Raw genomic sequence first — 18,512 nt, 5'->3', positions numbered from 1 at the left:
CTGCACCATGGGAATGGTCTCTGTCGCAGTACCAGTCCACCTGCCCCCAGCACCGATCCTCTTATTCAAAACGCCAGTCTCCAGTGGCGACGGTTAGCCACCAGACGCAGGCATCGACAGCCACACTGTGGTCACCGGAAGGGGATTCCTCCGGCAGGGAGAGGGAATTCAGCTCTTTGCTGAGGCATCACAGGTGTGATCGGGCACCCAAGACTGCGTCAACCTCTGTGATGCCGTCTTGGCAACATGGCCAGTGGCCAGCACTGTGGCCGTACTGGGGCCTCCCCTGGTGGGTCCAGTCGTCATCCTCATCCCCAGACGAGGCAGAGGTAGGGCCCTTGAGTGCCAGCCCGCCGGATGACTTCAAAGAGCACCAGGCCCTGCTTCGATGGGTGGCCGAGAACTTGGGCCTGGAGGTAGAGGAGATCGCCGAACAGGCGGACACCCTGTTCAGTGTGCTCTCGGCATCTACCCCTGAGTGCATGATGGGGTCTTAAAAATAGATAAGCCCTCTGGCAAACCCCATCATCCATCCCTCCCACCTCCAAGAGGGCTGAGAAAAAATACTTTGTCCCAGTCAAGGGGTTTGAGTACTTATATACCCACCTGCCTCCAGGCTTGCTGGTCATCTCTGAAACCAATGAAAAGAACAAACAGGAGCACAGAAGTTCAACCACCAAAAATAAAGAGGCCAAGAGGCTGGACCTTTTTGGGAGGAAGGTTTATTCAACGGCCTTCAGTTCCGGGTGGCGAACTGCCAGGCTCTGTTGTGCAGCTACAACTTCAACTTATGGGATTCCCTCTGTAAGTTCAAAGAGTCCCTGCCTCAGGACTTGGCCCAGGTGTTTGGTACCCGATGGAGGAGGGTACTGCAGCAGTGAGGTGCTCCCTCCAAATGGCGTGGGATGCGGCCAACTAGGCGGTTGCATTGGCGGTGGTCGTGAAATGCAGCTCCTGGTTTCTCCTAGGCAATGCAGGCCTCAATTCAAGATCTCCTGTTTGATGGGAATGGTCTCTTTGCGGAGCAGACTGATGCATGGCTGCATGAACTAAAGTACACTTGGGCCATCCTTTGCTTGCTGGGTCTGCATACGCTGCAATCGGTGAGGAAACAGTTCCAGCTGCCGCCAAGGCCTTGGCAGCCTCGACAGGGATCTGCAAGAAGAAGGGATAGAGACACAAGCTTTCTTCCGGTTTTAAAAAATGTTTAGGAACAGCTTAGTTAAAGGTAGGCCATGTGGAGCTTACGAGAGGTGCAAGGATAGAACACTCTGTGCCTCCCCAAGTGGATTCTTCTTCTTCCTCCCTCCCTCCCTTCCCCCCCATCCCCGGAGAAGAGTTGCATTGTGTGGTATATAAAGTTGATTTATTACAATAGAAGTTGTTAGACTATTACATGGGCCCTTGCCTCCCCAGGCCACCCCCTTGCCTCTTAGTGGGTATGTCTACATTGCAAGAAAACACCTGTGGCTGCCCTGTGTCAGCTGACACAGGTTCACGGGGCTCTGGCTGCAGGGCTATAAAATTGCAATGTAGATATTCAGGCTCAGGCTGTGGGACCCTCCCCCCCCGATGGGGTCCCAGAGCCCGCACTCCAGCCTGAGCCAAATGTCTACACAGCAGTTTTATAGCTCAGCAGCCTGAGCCCCACGAGCCCAAGTCAGGTGACACAGGGCAGCTGCAGGTGTTTTATTGCAGTATAGCCATACCCAGTGTGGCTCTCCCCTTCCTGTACGCTAATTTACTCCTTTGTGACTAATTCCTTCAGGGGCCATGCAGTGTGTGCAAACACCATGTCAGGGTAGCGATGGACTGCATAGTGGAAACCTCTTGTTATTTGTAAATGATGCCACCAATAATTTGTCTCTACTTCAAAACCTCTCCAAATTACTATTGTTACTGAAAAGCACCTGTCACCACCCCGACCAACGATTAAAAAATATTTGGAGTTAATATAAACAAACAAACAAAAATTAGGAAAATGTTCCAGATAGAAAGTTCCTCGTTTTTTAAACTTTCTTAATTTCCAAAACACACCTGATTTTTCTGATGTTTTCAAGAAAAAATGGCGTCCTGTGAAATATCAAGCAATTTGCCTTAGTTTTGATAAAGCTAGTGGGTCAAAAGCAGATCTGTTAATAAATGACTAGCTTCAACGTTAATTATGTAGAGAATTGCATCTCTCTATAATATATAGAAATCGCTTCACCCACCATTGAAATGCAGCCACCTCTGGTTTGAAAAGCAGCACTTCTTCTACAGTCCCCACGAATGCTACATGTCAGTTTAGGATAAAAAGTGAAGAATATTGATTGTATTCACTTGAAACTGCAGTGGGATATCAAGGTTTATGGAAGTCAACACCCTAAATACTTGTATTCTCACATTTGTAAACAGCCTTTTAAAATCTAGCTGACTCTTTTCTTGAGTTTTTAAAAAAAAAAAAAATCTATACTGTAATATATTTCCCTGCACTATGCAAGCAAAGGCATGAACAACGTTAGCATTGAATGGCTAACTGTCAAGAGAAGCACAGCTTAATACAGTAACTCCTCACTTAAAGTCGTCCTGATCAACATTGTTTCGTTGCTAATCAATTAGGGAACATGCTTGTTTAAAGTTGTGCGATGCTCCCTTCTAGCGTCGTTCGGCAGCCGCCTGCTTTGTCCACTGCTTGCAGGAAGAGCAGCCCATTACAGCTAGCTGGTGGGGGCTTGTAACCAGGATGGACCGGCAGCCCCCCATCAGCTCCCCCTATAAGCTCCCTGCTCCCCTAAGTTCCCTGTGCAGCAGCTGTCCAGCAGGCTAGCAATTGCAGCTGTCTCTTCCCCCACTGCCATGTGCTGCTCCTGCCCTCTACCTTGGAGCAGCTCCCAGAGATTCCTGCTTGCTGTGCGCGGGGAGGGGAGAAAAAGGGGGGCTAATGTCACGGTGTCCCCCTCCCCCCTGCTCCCCGCTTACCCCATCTTCCATAGAGCAGGTGGGACACATGACAGGGCTCAGGACAGAGGGAGCTTGCTGGCAGCAGGAGCTGTGTTTTCAGCAAGCTGATCTAATTAACAAGGCAGTGTACTTAAAGGGGAAATGCGCATCTCTCTCTCACACACACAAGGTGTGTCTCTGTCTCTGTCTGCGATGCTCTCTCCCCTCCCTCCATTCCTGCTGCCTTGTAGACTGTGAAAGTTAACCCTTGAGGGCTCAGCCAATTGCTAGTTCATCATTTAGCAGTAAGGCATTCCCTGGAAAATATCCCACCCTCTGACTTCTCCACCTCAACCAAGCTTCACAATCATCATCCCTATGTACCAGTATTAAATTGTTTGTGTGTGTATATATATATAATATAGTCTTTTGTCTGGTGAAAAAAAATTCCCTGGCACCTAACCCCCTCATTTACATTAATTCTTATGGGGAAATTGGATTCGCTTAACATCGTTTCGCTTAAAGTCGCATTTTTCAGGAACATAACTACAACATTAAGTAAGGAGTTACTGTATAAGCATAGTATTGAAAAAGAATCAAGAGTAACTGATAAAACTACATTTGCTACTTTTTCTCTCTCGAATGCATCTTCCTCTTGTGATCTTGGATTTCTTTTGTTTGGTGGGCATCTGATAATATGGTGTCAAAGATAACTTTTTTTAATTGTTATGTTACATCATGTTAGGTTCTCTGTACACAAAATGGAGTTTAGTACATTAAAAGAAGCTGACAGCTGCATGATGAAGTGTGACATTTATAGTTAAGATAAAAGGTACTGCAGACATATTATGTGAGATTGCTGTGATCTTAACACAGTTTGCCACTTTAACATTTCTCTCAATACAAAGTAGATAGCAGCGGTCATTTTTTTGAAATACAGGGAGTAGACCTGTGTCTGCCCATGAGCTATATGAATGTAAAAAATATAAGATAGTGCATTTTATAGGATAATTCACTTTCACATCTTGTGTTTTATTAAGCACGCTTCTGGTACTGCTAAACAACCACTGCTTGTCTAAATTTATCTTTATTCTCACTCAGTTCTGACTTCCCACTTAAAAATGTAATACAGCTATCCTTTCTGAAAATGTTTTATTATTCATTTCTTATAAATGAATAAACAGATGAGTGTTCACTTAGCCAAAAGGCTACTACATTTGGCATTAATTGGCAATCTCAATAGATGGGTCAAGAACTGAATTATTGTTCTATCAGCTTTTGAACTTGTTATTAAGAATGTTGTGATGCTATTTTGGTGTGGAATTTGGCTTGAGCATGATAGAAAATGAGCTATTATCTCTTCCAGCAGCCTCGTATCCATGCAGAACAAGGGGTTGATGTGTGCCAAAATAAATCCCTGCAAGCTGCACAGAAGAGGATTGGGGGTAAATGAGGATATATGCTATATCAACCTCGGGGAGTTTATTCGGCTCTGCGAGGGTCCATAGGCAGATAAATGGTATCAAAAACTGCAAACAAGCCTAAAATGATCAGCATGGACTCCTAACTTTTATCCACTGCTGGAATCACCTGCTGAGGTGATATGGTCTGTGCTACCATCAGTATGCAGAAGCCAGGCCATTTTAATGACCGTGGGGTTTTTTTTTAACAGGGGACACAGGCTCTTCTAGTTCCTGGCTGCTGTGGTAACTTTTATGAGGGCATGTTGACTGAATCTCAGACTTGACAGGATGGAGGCGATTGTGGTTGGTTGGATGAAACATCTTGAGGGTATGATATGCCTCCTGGCTTTCCTCAGTATTGAATGGGTTCACACACCCTTTCATCAAGGTGTTTGCTTCTGGATCCCTAAAATGGCAGATGGATTTTGTAGTCAAATCACCTGTTTTCATGTGAGCCTAGTAAGGTGATTCTAACTGTACTTTCTATGTCTTTATCAGTTATTTATTCTCTTATGACCTTCAGACTGGATTACTGAAATGCACTCCATATAGGATTAACCTCGGGGGCCACTTGGAAGCTAAAGCTGGTACTGAATGTTACTGTGTGTTTGCCTAGAAGAACTACAGATGCCATATTTAATCAATTTTCTGAGAAACAGTACTGGTTTCTTTCTTGTTTCTGGGTGTAATTTAGGTTGTTGACCCTGATCCATTACTCTCTTCATGGTTTAGGTCCTGGTTACCTGGCCCTGATCTACACTGGTGGGGGAATCGATCTAAGTTACGCAACTTCAGCTACATGAATAACATAGCTGAAGCAGACGTACTTAGATCGACTTACCGTGGTGTCTTCACCGCAGTGAGTCGACTGCTGCTGCTCCCCCGTCGACTCTGCCTGCGCCTCTCGCGGCAGTGGAGTACAGGAGACAACGGGAGAGTGCTCGGGACTAGACGCGATAAATCGATCCCCGCTGAATCAATCGCTGCCCGCCGATCCGGCAGGTAGTGAAGATATACCCCTGGGAGCCTGTCTTTCTGACCATGTACTGCTATTGCAACTAAAGTCATCTGAGGTTTTCTATCTGATCGTCCCTAGATTTCAGTGTCTGGGGGGTACAGGAACCTCAGAGGAGGGCTCTTGGCTCTGGAACTTCTTGTTTCCATTATCCCACTAAAGTCAGAGTCTGTTGACCTTTAGGGCACCATGTAAGATCCATCTTGCTTCTTTGATTTTTGCCTGAGGGGCTGATTTATAAAAGTGATATATAATTTAACAAGGGATGGACTTCTCCATTATTGACCCTGACCATCAACTATTATGTGCATAAATAACACGTGATTACACAGTATCTCTGGTCTAACTAATTTTACACTTTTTACTGTATTCCAGTGCAATAGTTTTTCTGCACGATCTGGAGTTCAGAAATGTGACATGCATACTCCTTAGGCAAACCCTAACCAAGCTTTCAAAATGATGTCATCTCTTATAGTAGATTTCCTTTTAATTTTATGGTTGGATTGGGCAGGTAAGCTTAGTGTTCTGGCAGTAATACTTAAAACCTGGTAAACTTCAGAATCAATAACATTACCATGGGTATGTAAAATTTCAAACAGTTTTTCCAGATAGGATTCAATTGATGTAAAAATATATTTTTTGGACTTTTGGGGGGGCTGGGGGTCGTCTTGTGCTCTTCACAGAATAAAATCTTAAGTCTAGATTTTTAAGTCTGTTTTAAACTGAGCTTTTTATATTAATACTTATTTTAAGGTCTCTTTGTTCTGTTGGAATCAGAGTACACATCTACATCATGAAGCAGTGGCACATCAAGGCAGCCTATGAGCTCAGTTTGTCGTTTTAATTTATTATGAAGTACAACTATTTGGCTTACTGTGAAACAGGGATTTGTCTAGTTCCCGGACCGTTGAAAATCTTGTTAGCTACACACCACCCGGCATTGATTTTTTGGTGGTGGTTGTTTGGGGTGGGGGGTGGAGGAGAGGATGTATATTATGTTTGTCACAGATAAAAATGTCTAGGTTGAGTGGTCCCTGACTGGCTGTGTAATGTAGAAAGCAGTTGATCAAGTGGAATATTTGTTTCAACTACTGTGCTTAACCAAAGGGGGAGAAACCCTGATGAAATTAATGTTGTTATAATAACTTTAAGCAACAGCAGTGCTGCTGAGTCCTGGAGATAAATTGTGGTATGAAGGTTGAGAGAGAGAGAGAGAGAGAGAATTGCTGCTGAGAAATAAGATTATGTAGCAGCTCTGATTGTGTGTTGTGGAACGGTAATACTAATTTAGGAATGCTTCAATTTCAGGATATTATGTTTCATTTGAAGTTTTTACCGTACTGATAAAATGTCTTTCTTTGCAATCACTTTACTTTCTTTTTTCTTAATCACTTAAAACCAAAATAAAGAACATGGTGTGCTCCATTGCACCAATTTATGCAAGTAATACAGACAAGCCATAGTATGAAGATTTCTTTAGACATGGGTAGGATAGGAAAGGGCACTTACCGTTTACAGACAAGGACATCTATACTACCCCATGTCAGAAGAGATCATCATACTAAAGCTTGTCTGTACTACTTAGTGCGGTGAAGCACTAAGTTAATGTTGCACTTAGTGCAATGAAGCACTTTTTAATGTTGTATTTACCTGCTTAAGCAAGATCAATGCATTTTGATTTCCATATTACAGTGCATAAAAGAAACACCCATCTTCATCTCAGCCTGTCAGCGCTTGTGATCCTGTGTTTGACTTCATAGTTGTGTCTCCCAGTTAGCAGGAGAGTGAGCTGCAAATATGTAAATAAACTAAAGTAACATTTTGCACAGGCATTTTGTACCAAGAGGGTGAGAATGTGTGTTGTATTCTATTTGCAGGTATGATATTGAAAAGGCACTGCTTTAAAGAATGATTTCTGAGGATAAAGAGTGTCTCGGAGAGCAAAAGGTCAGCTAACTCAGCTTGGCTTAGCATTGTCAAATCCCATCTGCTTGTCTTCTCTCCACAGGGCAGAATACATTGGATTATTGTACGCTCAAAGTTCAGCAAACCATTTGCACTTTCCCTTGCAAGAGAAAACCTTATAGGCTTGTTGGGACTTTGAGACTGTCATGCTACAGGGGCTAGTACCCTTGGGTGCTGTTAAAGATAGAGATGTACAGTTCAGAACTGTCATAGTGCCCAACAAATGGAAGGTAAAGATAGGAGACAATATAATTTCTTCTGACTTTATCTTAAGGAAAGTAAAACCATTTGATGCTTAGATGTGTGGGACATAGTGCCTTGATGTCTACTTGAGCTAATTTCTTCATTTTCTTAAAAGAGCACCACTCCCCTTCGGCTGCTGAAAAGAGGTCATTTTTCAAAAACTTTATCATACAAAAGTCTTATGGTTAAACCTTCCCCAATGCTTTAGAGTCAGTAAATAGCAATGGCGGACATAGAATATGGGGAAATCAACTGTATATATTATAAACTATTTTGACTTAAGTACACAGCATCAGCTGTTTTTGGAGCGTATGAGAGTAATTATAATGCAGAACAAAATAAAATTGTATTGTATTGCCTCTTTCATGCAAACTATATTATCAAGAAGATTTATAGAGTTTAATAATCCACTTAATTATGGTAGAGTTGGAGAAAATACATGATTTCTTTTTCCATGTGAAATTTGACATGAGTTGGATGGTCTTTGGGCAGGGAGGTTCAGGAAAGCTGCTCCGGATGTCAGGAATTCCACATTGTAGGGGCACAGAGAGGAGATCCAGTCTAGATCAGCAGAGGCAGAAGGTAAGGAGGTAGAGCTACAGCTCCATGGCATTAGCTGGAGCATGACTGTTGGAGATTTATAAGTAAAATTGAACTTGATCCTGCCGTGAATTGGAATCCTAAGAATTGTACCCATAATGCACACACATTCTACTTCAATACTGAGCAGTATGATACAGTCTTTGTTTGAAATGGCCTATGGTATTTTCATTATATGAAGAAGCTTGTAGGAATATGAGGGTTTTTTAAATTGCTGTTGAATGGCTTTGTACTTTTTAATGGGAATGTCTATTTGAGCCAATATGACAAATGGATTCATTTGACCTGCAACTTTAGATACAGAGTGTTTGTCAGTCTTCACTTCCTTGTCACTGTGGATGCAATCCCATATCGTTGGGCTTTCTGCAGGCATGGTTGTGTGTGAAAGGTGATGGCATTAATTCCCAAGCCTCCAGGCATGGCTGTAGGGCTCCAGTATAGCCCCCCTTTAAGGTTTGCATTGGCATTATTAGCCTTTGAACAGAGGACTTAGCTGTTTTGGGCAGCATAATCAGGAGCCCACTTGAATGTCAGCCTGTCTGTTCTGCCCGTGGTGCCCCCATAGCCTCACCACTGGACTTAAAAGGAGCAGGGCCTTGCACTATCCTGCCTGGGCTAGGTGAGTATTGCCTTGTCTGCCTATTGTTTGGCTCAGTGTTGCCATCAATGGGAGATATTTCTGTATGTTCCTCTCATCAGCAACATGCCGTGTACTTTTGTGTAGGCTAACCTTTGTGGACACTTGTATATTTTTTGTAATAGTGTGTTGCTCAGATTTAACTTGAAGTGCCTGTCTTCTACCCTTGTTGGCATTTGCTTCGGTGCATGCCTAGGCGTTTCTCGTATCCCTGAGTGACTCAGAATTTAGTAGACCAGTTCCACTGGCCCTTTCCTTTTGGGTTGTATTTTTCATGGCATAATCCCTCTCTCATTTCTGTGATGTTTCCCGCCCTTGCCAGCTGAACGAACAATAGAGGCAAGGCTACTCTTGAACTTGGGTTTTATATGTGGCAGTGTGCTATGCTATTCACTGAACCCTCAAGACTACCTACTATTTCTTAATATATAGCATAAGACACTCTGTGGTCACCTGGAAAAGATTAATATTTTATTGTTGACATCAGCGAATAACTTTAAGTACAAAACATTACGAAAGTTTTACTTTTGAGTAATAATGGTAATAAATTAATGCTGGGATGATGCAATTAAAATTAATGCCAGTTTAATTGTTAAATGTACACTGGCAATTTTTTTCTTTTAAGTTGCCTGTTTGAACAGATGAGGGAAGAAAAACCTTTTTGAATTAGCACCATCTAATAAGACTCTTCAAGGAATGAGTAACAGTCAGTCATGTCAGGCTTCAATTAAAAAAAACAGCCAATGCTGTTTCATCCCCAACTCACCATGAATAAAAATGGTGATATCCTATAAAATATCAATTCAGAAATGTTTAATACTCAGGCAGAGGAAGTTTATTTATTCAATGTCTATTTCTCAGTAAAATGTTACTTTCAACTAAGTCATATTTTATTTTTCACTCTTAACTTGTGTAAGGATTTATTGTTTTTTATATATAAAATATATATAAGCATTTTATTAAAATTCTTTTTTCATTCATGATGTCTTTAGAGATTTCTGTATTGTGTTAGAAGATTGTCATTCATTATTTCATTAATCTTAAGCAAATAAAAGGTTATCAGTTTGATGGAGTTAAAACTAAACTAAAATATAACTTTTTAAAACAAAAACCTGCCAGCTTGCCACCAAAGAATTTTGGATGAGATACAGCTGTTGAGCCATTGCTTAAATAAGTTACATATTTAAAACCCGTTGAGAAGATATATTAGAATTCAAAACGGTGTCAGAAATCCTGGCCTACTTAGAAAGAATGCTTAATGAAAAGACTACTGTACATTTGACTGTATCCCTTACTAAGAGGGTGAAATTCAGGTCAACAGGATAGAAAGCTTCTAGGGCTCAGGAAACCTGAAAAATCGATCACTGAGTAAACATTATTGCAGATTCGTATGGAGAGTAACTGATCTTGAACACAATAATCTTTATAAAAAAATGTAAATATGTTAGAATGTTCCCATACCTATCCTTGGGTGATATATTGATAGTAATTACTGATGAAATTGCTAGTTGGTCTTTTAATTATGTTAGTATCTTTTAAATTGAGTTCACATTTAAAATTTTAATCTAGGTTTAAAACTAAGAAAGTGGATTTTTTTTTTTTTTTGGTTACTTGAATGTTATTGTAGTAGCATGTTTCACCAAGAACAAAATACTGAGGTTTTAAAATAAAAATACAGAATGTTCTCATTTATGACAACATTTAAGTTGAAAACAATCATAGCCTAATAGCTTGTGGTTGCCATATATTTATTTATATAGGCATTTGTAAAAGCCCATTGCCTTTGCATCTGGAAGCCTCATATTCTATAACAACAAATGCTCCCACTCATAGAGGATGGCCAAATCATCATAGTTATTGCCTGGGATTCATTTTTAGCCCTATATAAAGACCCATATGTTTAAAGTAATGTCATCAACTTAAAACTCCCATTTCTGGCTGAAAATGTTTTATTTCTTATTATTACAAGCAATGCTTAAGGTCACTGAAAATGAAAGAAATCAGAGAGAAATATTTTTCTCCCTCTCGCAGTTTGTGTTCTCTTAGTGCATTTGGCAGCACTCTGTGTACAGTCAGTTTCGCGGCTTCCCCATCTATAGTCAGTCAGTTTCCCTGTTCTGTGTGGATCTAGCACAGCAACTCAGGAAAGAAAATAATATTTTAAAATGCAGTTGTAAAATCACAGAAATTAGCAAGTAGATACAGAGGCAGGTATGATCGCTATGAAACTTCTTTTAGTTCATTTTCTTTTTAAATTGATTAGATTCCTGTTGGTGTGCCTTTAAACAGGGTGCATTTATGCTGCTCCTTGTATGCCATCATATTCTAATGCGGGCTGGCAATGAGGGGAGGCAGGTACCATAATTAAGGGCCCTCAACTAAGAATGTCCCACCACTGTCTATTCTTGGACCTGACAGCTGAAACATCCCAGTCGCTGTTAACTGCCGTAATGGAAAAATACAGCTTTCTTCTACTCTCAGGGCCAAATCCCACAATTTTAACTCATTAGGGATTTTTCCTGAGTTACTTGAAGATTTGACTGAGTAGTAGGAAGTGAAAGTTATCTCAGTTTTGATCTATGGGAACAATACATATTGCTTGCGATGGCAAATATTAGCAAAAAGGAAGTTTTAGGGACTGTGAGGTCTGGATAAAAGAAGTTAAAACATTGCCTTTAATTTGGTCTAAAGATGGGAATTGTCAGAAGGTGAACTCTCCTCGTGTGTCTCTGGATGATAAAGGATTATTTTAATGTCTTGTGGACATAGAGGTGAGGTGATATTATTAGCTTGAATTGTGCAAGCAGCTACTGTGCAAGCTTTTGCCCCACGGCACTGTCAGTGCACCTCGGTGAAGACTGGCAAAAATACTAAACTATGTGGTGGCTGAGTCATGTCAGATATCCAGTATGTAGTGGATTGAGACCATCAGACTTTTGTTACATCACCATCTTGCAAAGTGCTATAAGATATCTTAATAATAAGATAGCATTTCAACAGCTATACCTTCTCTGTGTCTTATCTCAGACATTCAGAGGTGAAAAGCAGGTACGTTAAACCCAGTGTGCAACCTAGCTCCTCTTCTCCTCTTAAGCTCTTAAATGTTGTATTGCTTTCCTGCATGGCAGCAGAATATATTACTGTAATTTCAAATGTTGCAGTGAATATTTTATTAATAATTGGCAACTTTGAAGAGGTTTTGCATCAGCCTGTATGCAGTTTGCGTTATGATATTTTCTGGTGACTGAAAAACAGCGCAATGTTGAAGTTACAATGCTGTTTAAAATCAAAGAGTAAAAAGGTTTCATGTTTTATTTCAAAAAGTTTTCTTCACATAGTTTTACTTCAGTTAGACTAATGTATTTTGACAGTGGTATTTCAAATCTCCTGCATGTTTGACCTGGCTGACATTTTAAGAGAAAATTGATTTATTTTATTTTATTTTATTTTGCTGCATGGCCATCAGAGTGTGTCATTTATATTTTCTGAGCAAAAATGAAATATCCTTTAATAACTTCAGAAATGGAGAATGAGTTGCCGTTCTAAAAATGTTCTAAAAATGCATGGTTTTTATTCACTCCTAGAATGCACATTTAAAACAGCTTCATCAGTTTTGGTAATTAAACTATATTGCTTCATTTTTTTTTTTAAATAAAGTTTGTGATTTGCTTTTGTATGGGGAATGAACCCCCCCCCCCCAGGTGCTTCTGTTTTACCTTCTGTGGCCCTGGTGGTCCATATGGGCAAACCTTGCACCCATGGAGACAGCCCTGTTGACTTTGCTCTGGTGCCAGAGTCCACATATGTGGATCAGATTGCAGGATTGGGGCCTTAAATTGCTGCCCCCCTTAAAGGATCAGTATCATGGAAATCCATTACTCTGACATCTGTATATAGACACTTTAGACACAATTCTTGTGTCAGGGTAGGAGAGGTGGTGCATGCTACGTGAGGGTGTGGGTTTTCATAGTATACCTTTTATTTTATTTCTGTTAGAAAAATTCTGGGGTAGAGCTGAGGCTTTCGTGGAGATTTTCACAGTGCTGTGCCATTGTGGCATTAGGAGTTGTGTACTCTCCATTTTCTTCTTCAAGCTGTATAATCTGTTGGTTGGTCTTTGTCCTCCACTTTTCCCATGACTCCCACAAAGGCCCCAATCCAGGAAAACACTTAAGCATCTATGTAACTTTTAAGCATGTGAATAGTTTCTTTGATTCCCATGTATGGATGTGCTTAAGTGCTTTGCTGGATCAGGGCCTACCTCCAGGGCAGAAACCCTGCAGAGATATGCTAGTATTGTTATCAGCCAAACTTTTACAAAAAGGGAGGTTCCAAGGTTTATAAAATGAGGCTAAAATTGGGTCCAGGGAGAAATTTCAAAACACTCTTGTCCTTCCTCTAGCTGCGACTATCCTGTGTCCATTTGTTTATTTTATATAGGTATAATTAGATTAATATAGACTGGCAAATTTTTGTTCTCAGATTCTTTGCTCTCTAAAAACACACTTATGCACATTTATTCCATATTGATTAGTTTTTCTGTAGTTAGGAAACACTTAGGTCAAACAGTTGTATAGAAATTGAGCAGTCTTCCTTAAACTTGACCTGTTGGCACTATATCTATGTGTGCGTTCAGTAGTATAAAATAGTTTAAAAGAATCTTTTCTGTTTTGCAACAAAGTCATTTTGATTTTATTTATTTTTAGTTTTTATGCTCGAGTGAAACTCTGCTAACTTTAAAGCCTGTTAGTGATCTGTAAGTAGCACAGGCGGTTCAATTGGTAATTATCTGAGTGATTATGATAGGAAAGCATTTCTGTTGTAATCTAGAGCACTTGCACTGATTAACCTTTTGTGATTTTGACAAGAGCCTTTGAATTCATATGTGAGAGCCTTTGAATTCACAACTTCTGTGATAGAGAAGCAGGCAGATCAGATGTCACCGGTATAGTGCTTTCTAAGCCTAGCCTGGAAGCTGCCATTGTCAGCTTATGTTAAAACTATAATAATAAAGGATGTGAAAAGTATTACATGACTGAGCAGTGAACTTAATGTTAACTGTACATCTTATTTTTTTATCAGAGGGGGATGATATAAATCTTTGAATGTGAAGTACCTGATGCCACAGTCAGTTGGTATATTTTGTGACTGTGGTTTTGAGGAGTCTTCCATAAGAGGGAAACAAAAGTAGACATTAAGTTTGCTATATTGGCTTTAAGCATCATTGTGTAATAAAGTTCTTTTCAGAAACTTTATGAATTATTTGTCAGCCTATAATAATGGTAGTTGCCATTTAAAGATGCGTGTAAAAATTTTTGTGCTCCTGTAAACTGTTAATTTGAACATTCTCATTATTCACTGTTTTTCTATTATGCCAGTAAATGTACCATTGGGGGGGAAAAGATATTAACGACCCAAATATAATTTTAAGCCATAGCTCTTGGAGTGTGTCCAGATCAGCTGTGGACAGCTTCTGGGGTGGTTTATAAAAGACCCCAGCCTTCTCCCGTCCTGCCTTCCTTCTCCTCTTTTTACATCCACAGCAGGTGAAGCACCCGCAGCCTCTCCGGGGGCTGCCCTTCAAACCCTCTGCCATGTGACACCAGAGCTGAAATCTACTCTTGGACCTTTTTCCCTCCACCCTCTTTGATATTTGCTTCAATCACCAGTCTTCCTACTCCTCCTTCCTGTGTCTATCAGGCTCTTTCTGTCCATACATCTTCTCTTCCCTCCCTTCCTACCCTGTTACCCCACCATCCTGACCCTCAACTACCAAAAAGAGACCATGGATTTTATCCTGACCATTTGCTTGTATCTCCCCCCCCCCTTTTGTTTCTTTGTCTGTTTAGTTTGCCACCTCTTTGGGACAAGAAGTATCAATTTCTATGTATTTGTACAGTGCCTACCAGAATAACCAACTGGCCCCGATTGGGGCCCCGAGACCCTATCTGAGTAAAAATAACAGTCATTACATTATAACTAATTAGTTAATTTGTCATAAAAACAAAAACCCTAGTTTGAAAATATATTCTAGGTTTATACTATTACAATCTTATTGGGTTCACAATGGAAAACAAAATATATTTGCTCCCTTATGGCAAGTACACTACAGGGTTTATTTATACCACATATCAGGACTGATTCTCTAGTGCATTAAACTGCTTTGTGCTGTGCTGGTGGTGCAGCTTAATACCAGCTTACCTGGCTCCTGAAGGATCTACTTTGCATCGAGGGACTCTGGTTGTTGTGACTACTATGCCACCCGCCTCTTGGCTGTGGCATAGGGAGTGTGTCCAGAGCATCCCTGTGACCCAGTGATCCCTGACTGTCAGACCAGCCTCTTGGTGGGGATGGAGGGGAAAGGCCCTTGTCACCATTGTAAATTCAGCCTTCATGGCCTGTAGGGGGCTTCAGGTGCAGACAGGCCTGTTTACTTGTCAGTGCACATGATGACTGGCTGATATCCATTTCACTAACATGCTGAGTCTTAGTAGGCAATTCTGTTCAGCCTTTCATTTCTTCAAATTCTCTGTGTATTACGATTCGCCCTCTGATGAATGATTTTGATATTTTGTAAGGAGGTGCTTTGCTGTGTCTTACTGGCTCATTGTCTGGTTCTGCATGGTGTAGTATTAGGAACCATTGGGTTTAGTCTTGAGAAGGAATTTTGTGCTGGTAACCCACCCAATTCCAACCTCCCATGGGTAGGTTTGCCCTACATGCATATTTCTGCCATTCTTGAAGGCCCGGATCTGCACTTCGATATTCATGGAACATCTTGCACGATGGTATTCCATGTCACGATTTCCGTAGCTGGGCAGGGACACCTTACCAACATCAGAAAAGCAGTTAAATCAAGCAACCTGTCTTCTCTGAGCTGTCATGCTGGGGAGAAGAGGGAGCTTACACATTTTAACGTTCATCGGGCAAGACTTTTCTGTTTGTTGTGAATGGGAGGGAGCAATGTCTGCATAGTTAGCCCAAGAGTCAGATTTTGTAAGTAGATGCCAACTCTGAGAGATTAGTATGTTAGGGGCTGGCTACAACAACAGCTCTTAGGTTCCAGCAATGGACCAGGTATCCAGGTTACAAATGGAGAGAGCTTGAGTTTGGTAAGATCTTCCTTCCTGTGTGCAATTGGTTATTTCATAAAAGTGGCAGCCAGTTTTGTCCTCTGTACTGTCTCTTGATTTGCAGCCTGGCATTCTCAATCAAGAATCCGTACTTAATCAGTACTAAATCAAATTAACTGAGATGCTAGGTAAAATTTTCTGGAGCACCAAAGTTCCAGTTTAAGCCTAAGTCTCGTTGAAAGTCAGTGGGGCTTGGACTTTTAAGTGACTTAGGCTCTTTTGAAAATGATACTTTCTGTGTACATGTTATTTAATACACTCTTGGTGGTTTTTAGGTTGACAGTTGCTGTGTAAACGTATCCTGATATTGCTACCCAGTACATTTTCAAAGTGATATTTTAGAATTTAATTAACAGATAATTCAACTACAGATGTACAGGGTACAATGAGACTTTTATGTTGTGGAGAACTAATGTAACGAATCAGAGTTAAATTTTCACTTTATGAGAAATATCTACAAACATCAATAATGTCATTTAAATTTCTACAACTCAGATTAAGAGGAAATTTCAGAACTTAGTAACAGAAAATGTCATACTCTCATTTTTAGTATGAAATCATTGTTATATAAAAATAAACTTTTCATCTGTATATGTAATTATCTCAGACTAATTGAAACTGGATTCAAAAGCCAACTAACTAATAGGCCTATGAAAATGAACATCGAGATGCCTTTGAATTATTAAAAAAAAAAGTTCAGTAAGTATAGATTTCCGCTTATATTTCTAACAATGAGGAAAACATTGAGAAAAGAATGTGTCTTGATGATAACTTTGTGCTGCTTTCACTTGTAATAAAACATTTTCTCTCAGTTAAAGCATTCACGTGGATTTTTTCCAGGCAAAAAAAGAGAGATTAAATATCTACAACACTGAAAAATATTAACAAAAGTAATTATGCAGTGCTGCTCTTTACATAAAACCACAGTTGTTTTCTACTTCTATTTTTCAGTTTCCATAGCTAGACGTGTACAAGACCCATTAGCTGAGCTAGTGAAAATTGAGCCCAAGCACATTGGAGTTGGAATGTATCAGGTAAGGTAATGCAGATCATTTAATCTAGTAATTCAACATGATATAGTGCAACACAAAAACAATGCTTTGTAATTAAGTGTCAACTAGTTATGTGTCTACTTTAAAAGATTTGTGTGGAATTGGTGGGATGGTACTCAATATTTATGTTGTATGGGTTTTTTTTTATTCTCTGGCTTTAACAATTGTGATTTAGATTTAGAAATGGCTATAGCCAGATTTATAGTCTGTTTAAAACATCAGATCAAACTGGTAACCCGATCTGTAATGATGTGATCTCTTTCACATCATTACAGCAGTGGGGTTTTATTTCTTTTTGTAAAATAGAATGAGATATTGATCCTCCATTTAGAAGCCATTGGTTGGCGCCATTATCTACATTCTTTCTTCCCTTAGTGTTTGTAATAAAAACATTGATTTCAGATTTTCTTTCATTTACTAAAGCTGAACTGGAAAATGTTTGACAATTCTCAGATAGTTTTGTGGGTTTCTTGAGGTTATTGGGGGGAGGGGGCAATAGTTAGTTTTAAATAGTTTTTAAATCTTTAATGTTATTGAGAAGTAGTTTAGTGGCTGTCATTTTATTGCATCTGCCTGTCTGTCTTACACAGACAGACACTGTAAGTGCTACATATAATACAAACAAATAAATTGAGGAAACCACTTAAGCACTGGTTTAAATCCCAGTGACTTGTATAGAGAAATGCCAAAAGTGTAAGGAAAGTTAAACATGTGCTTAAGTGCTCTCTTAAACAGAGGTGCTTTCATGAATCCAGGAGATGGAGCAGAAGTAAAAGCTGTGAAAGGTCAGAAGAAGTAAAACACACTGTGTTTAATTATATAGTTCAGAGGTCACGTAGCTATACATCCAGGTAAGTTCATGAATGTCAACGGAGTGGAATTGTGGTCACGGATAATGATCTCTTGTGTGGCTTAAAGTGCTGTGTCAAAGCCAAATCTTCAGTAAAAAGATAATGTTGAATGTTTTCTTTTTAAAATAAGAGATATGTATCCAGTAACATGTATTATTGCAAAAGATTGTTGGTCAACATTTCGTCTAGTGAAGATTGCTCACTGGGCCATTGTTGTTAAAAACTACTTTTATAGATAAAGTATACTATAATTCTAAGAATAACTGGGATTCTGATTGACTGTTTTTTAATGTAATAAATATAGTAAAGATCCTTCTTATAAATTGGTCGGTTGATATCAATCCTGTTCATTATAATCTTACATGAAGTGCAAATTAAAAGCATCCATTTCTTATGCAATGTAAAGTTTCTTTCTGATAGTTGCTTTATTTTTGCTGTTGATTAATAGGAAAAGAAGTTTAGTAATCTTATTAAAATAAGTGTGCATATTAACCTGCACTTTGATGCTGTGCCTTGCTGGTTTAAAGAGATGAATTGATCATTCTATGATGATGTATCATATAAGGTATATATACATGTAATTTGAATCCATTATAAAATTCTAAAAACTATGCCTCAAGACTATGTGACC

The 18,512-nt window shown here is 39.8% G+C and overlaps 1 protein-coding gene across 1 annotated transcript in view; it reads left to right on the top strand.

Moving 5' to 3' along the window:
• SRBD1 (S1 RNA binding domain 1) overlaps nt 1–18,512 on the top strand; it is a 235,303-nt gene that overhangs the window by 135,668 nt on the left and 81,123 nt on the right. Inside the window, exon 18 of the mRNA XM_024210689.3 lies at nt 16,930–17,012. Coding sequence (XP_024066457.2) covers nt 16,930–17,012 — 83 coding nt within the window. The remainder of the gene's footprint in view (nt 1–16,929; nt 17,013–18,512) is intronic.

The sequence above is a fragment of the Terrapene carolina genome, unplaced genomic scaffold (assembly GCF_002925995.2).
Source record: "Terrapene carolina triunguis isolate 2854851 unplaced genomic scaffold, T_m_triunguis-2.0 Scaffold120, whole genome shotgun sequence".
NCBI classification, from domain to species: Eukaryota; Metazoa; Chordata; order Testudines; family Emydidae; genus Terrapene; species Terrapene triunguis.
Note: the sequence above shows the minus strand (reverse complement) of the source record. Positions and strands in the feature narration are given on the sequence as shown.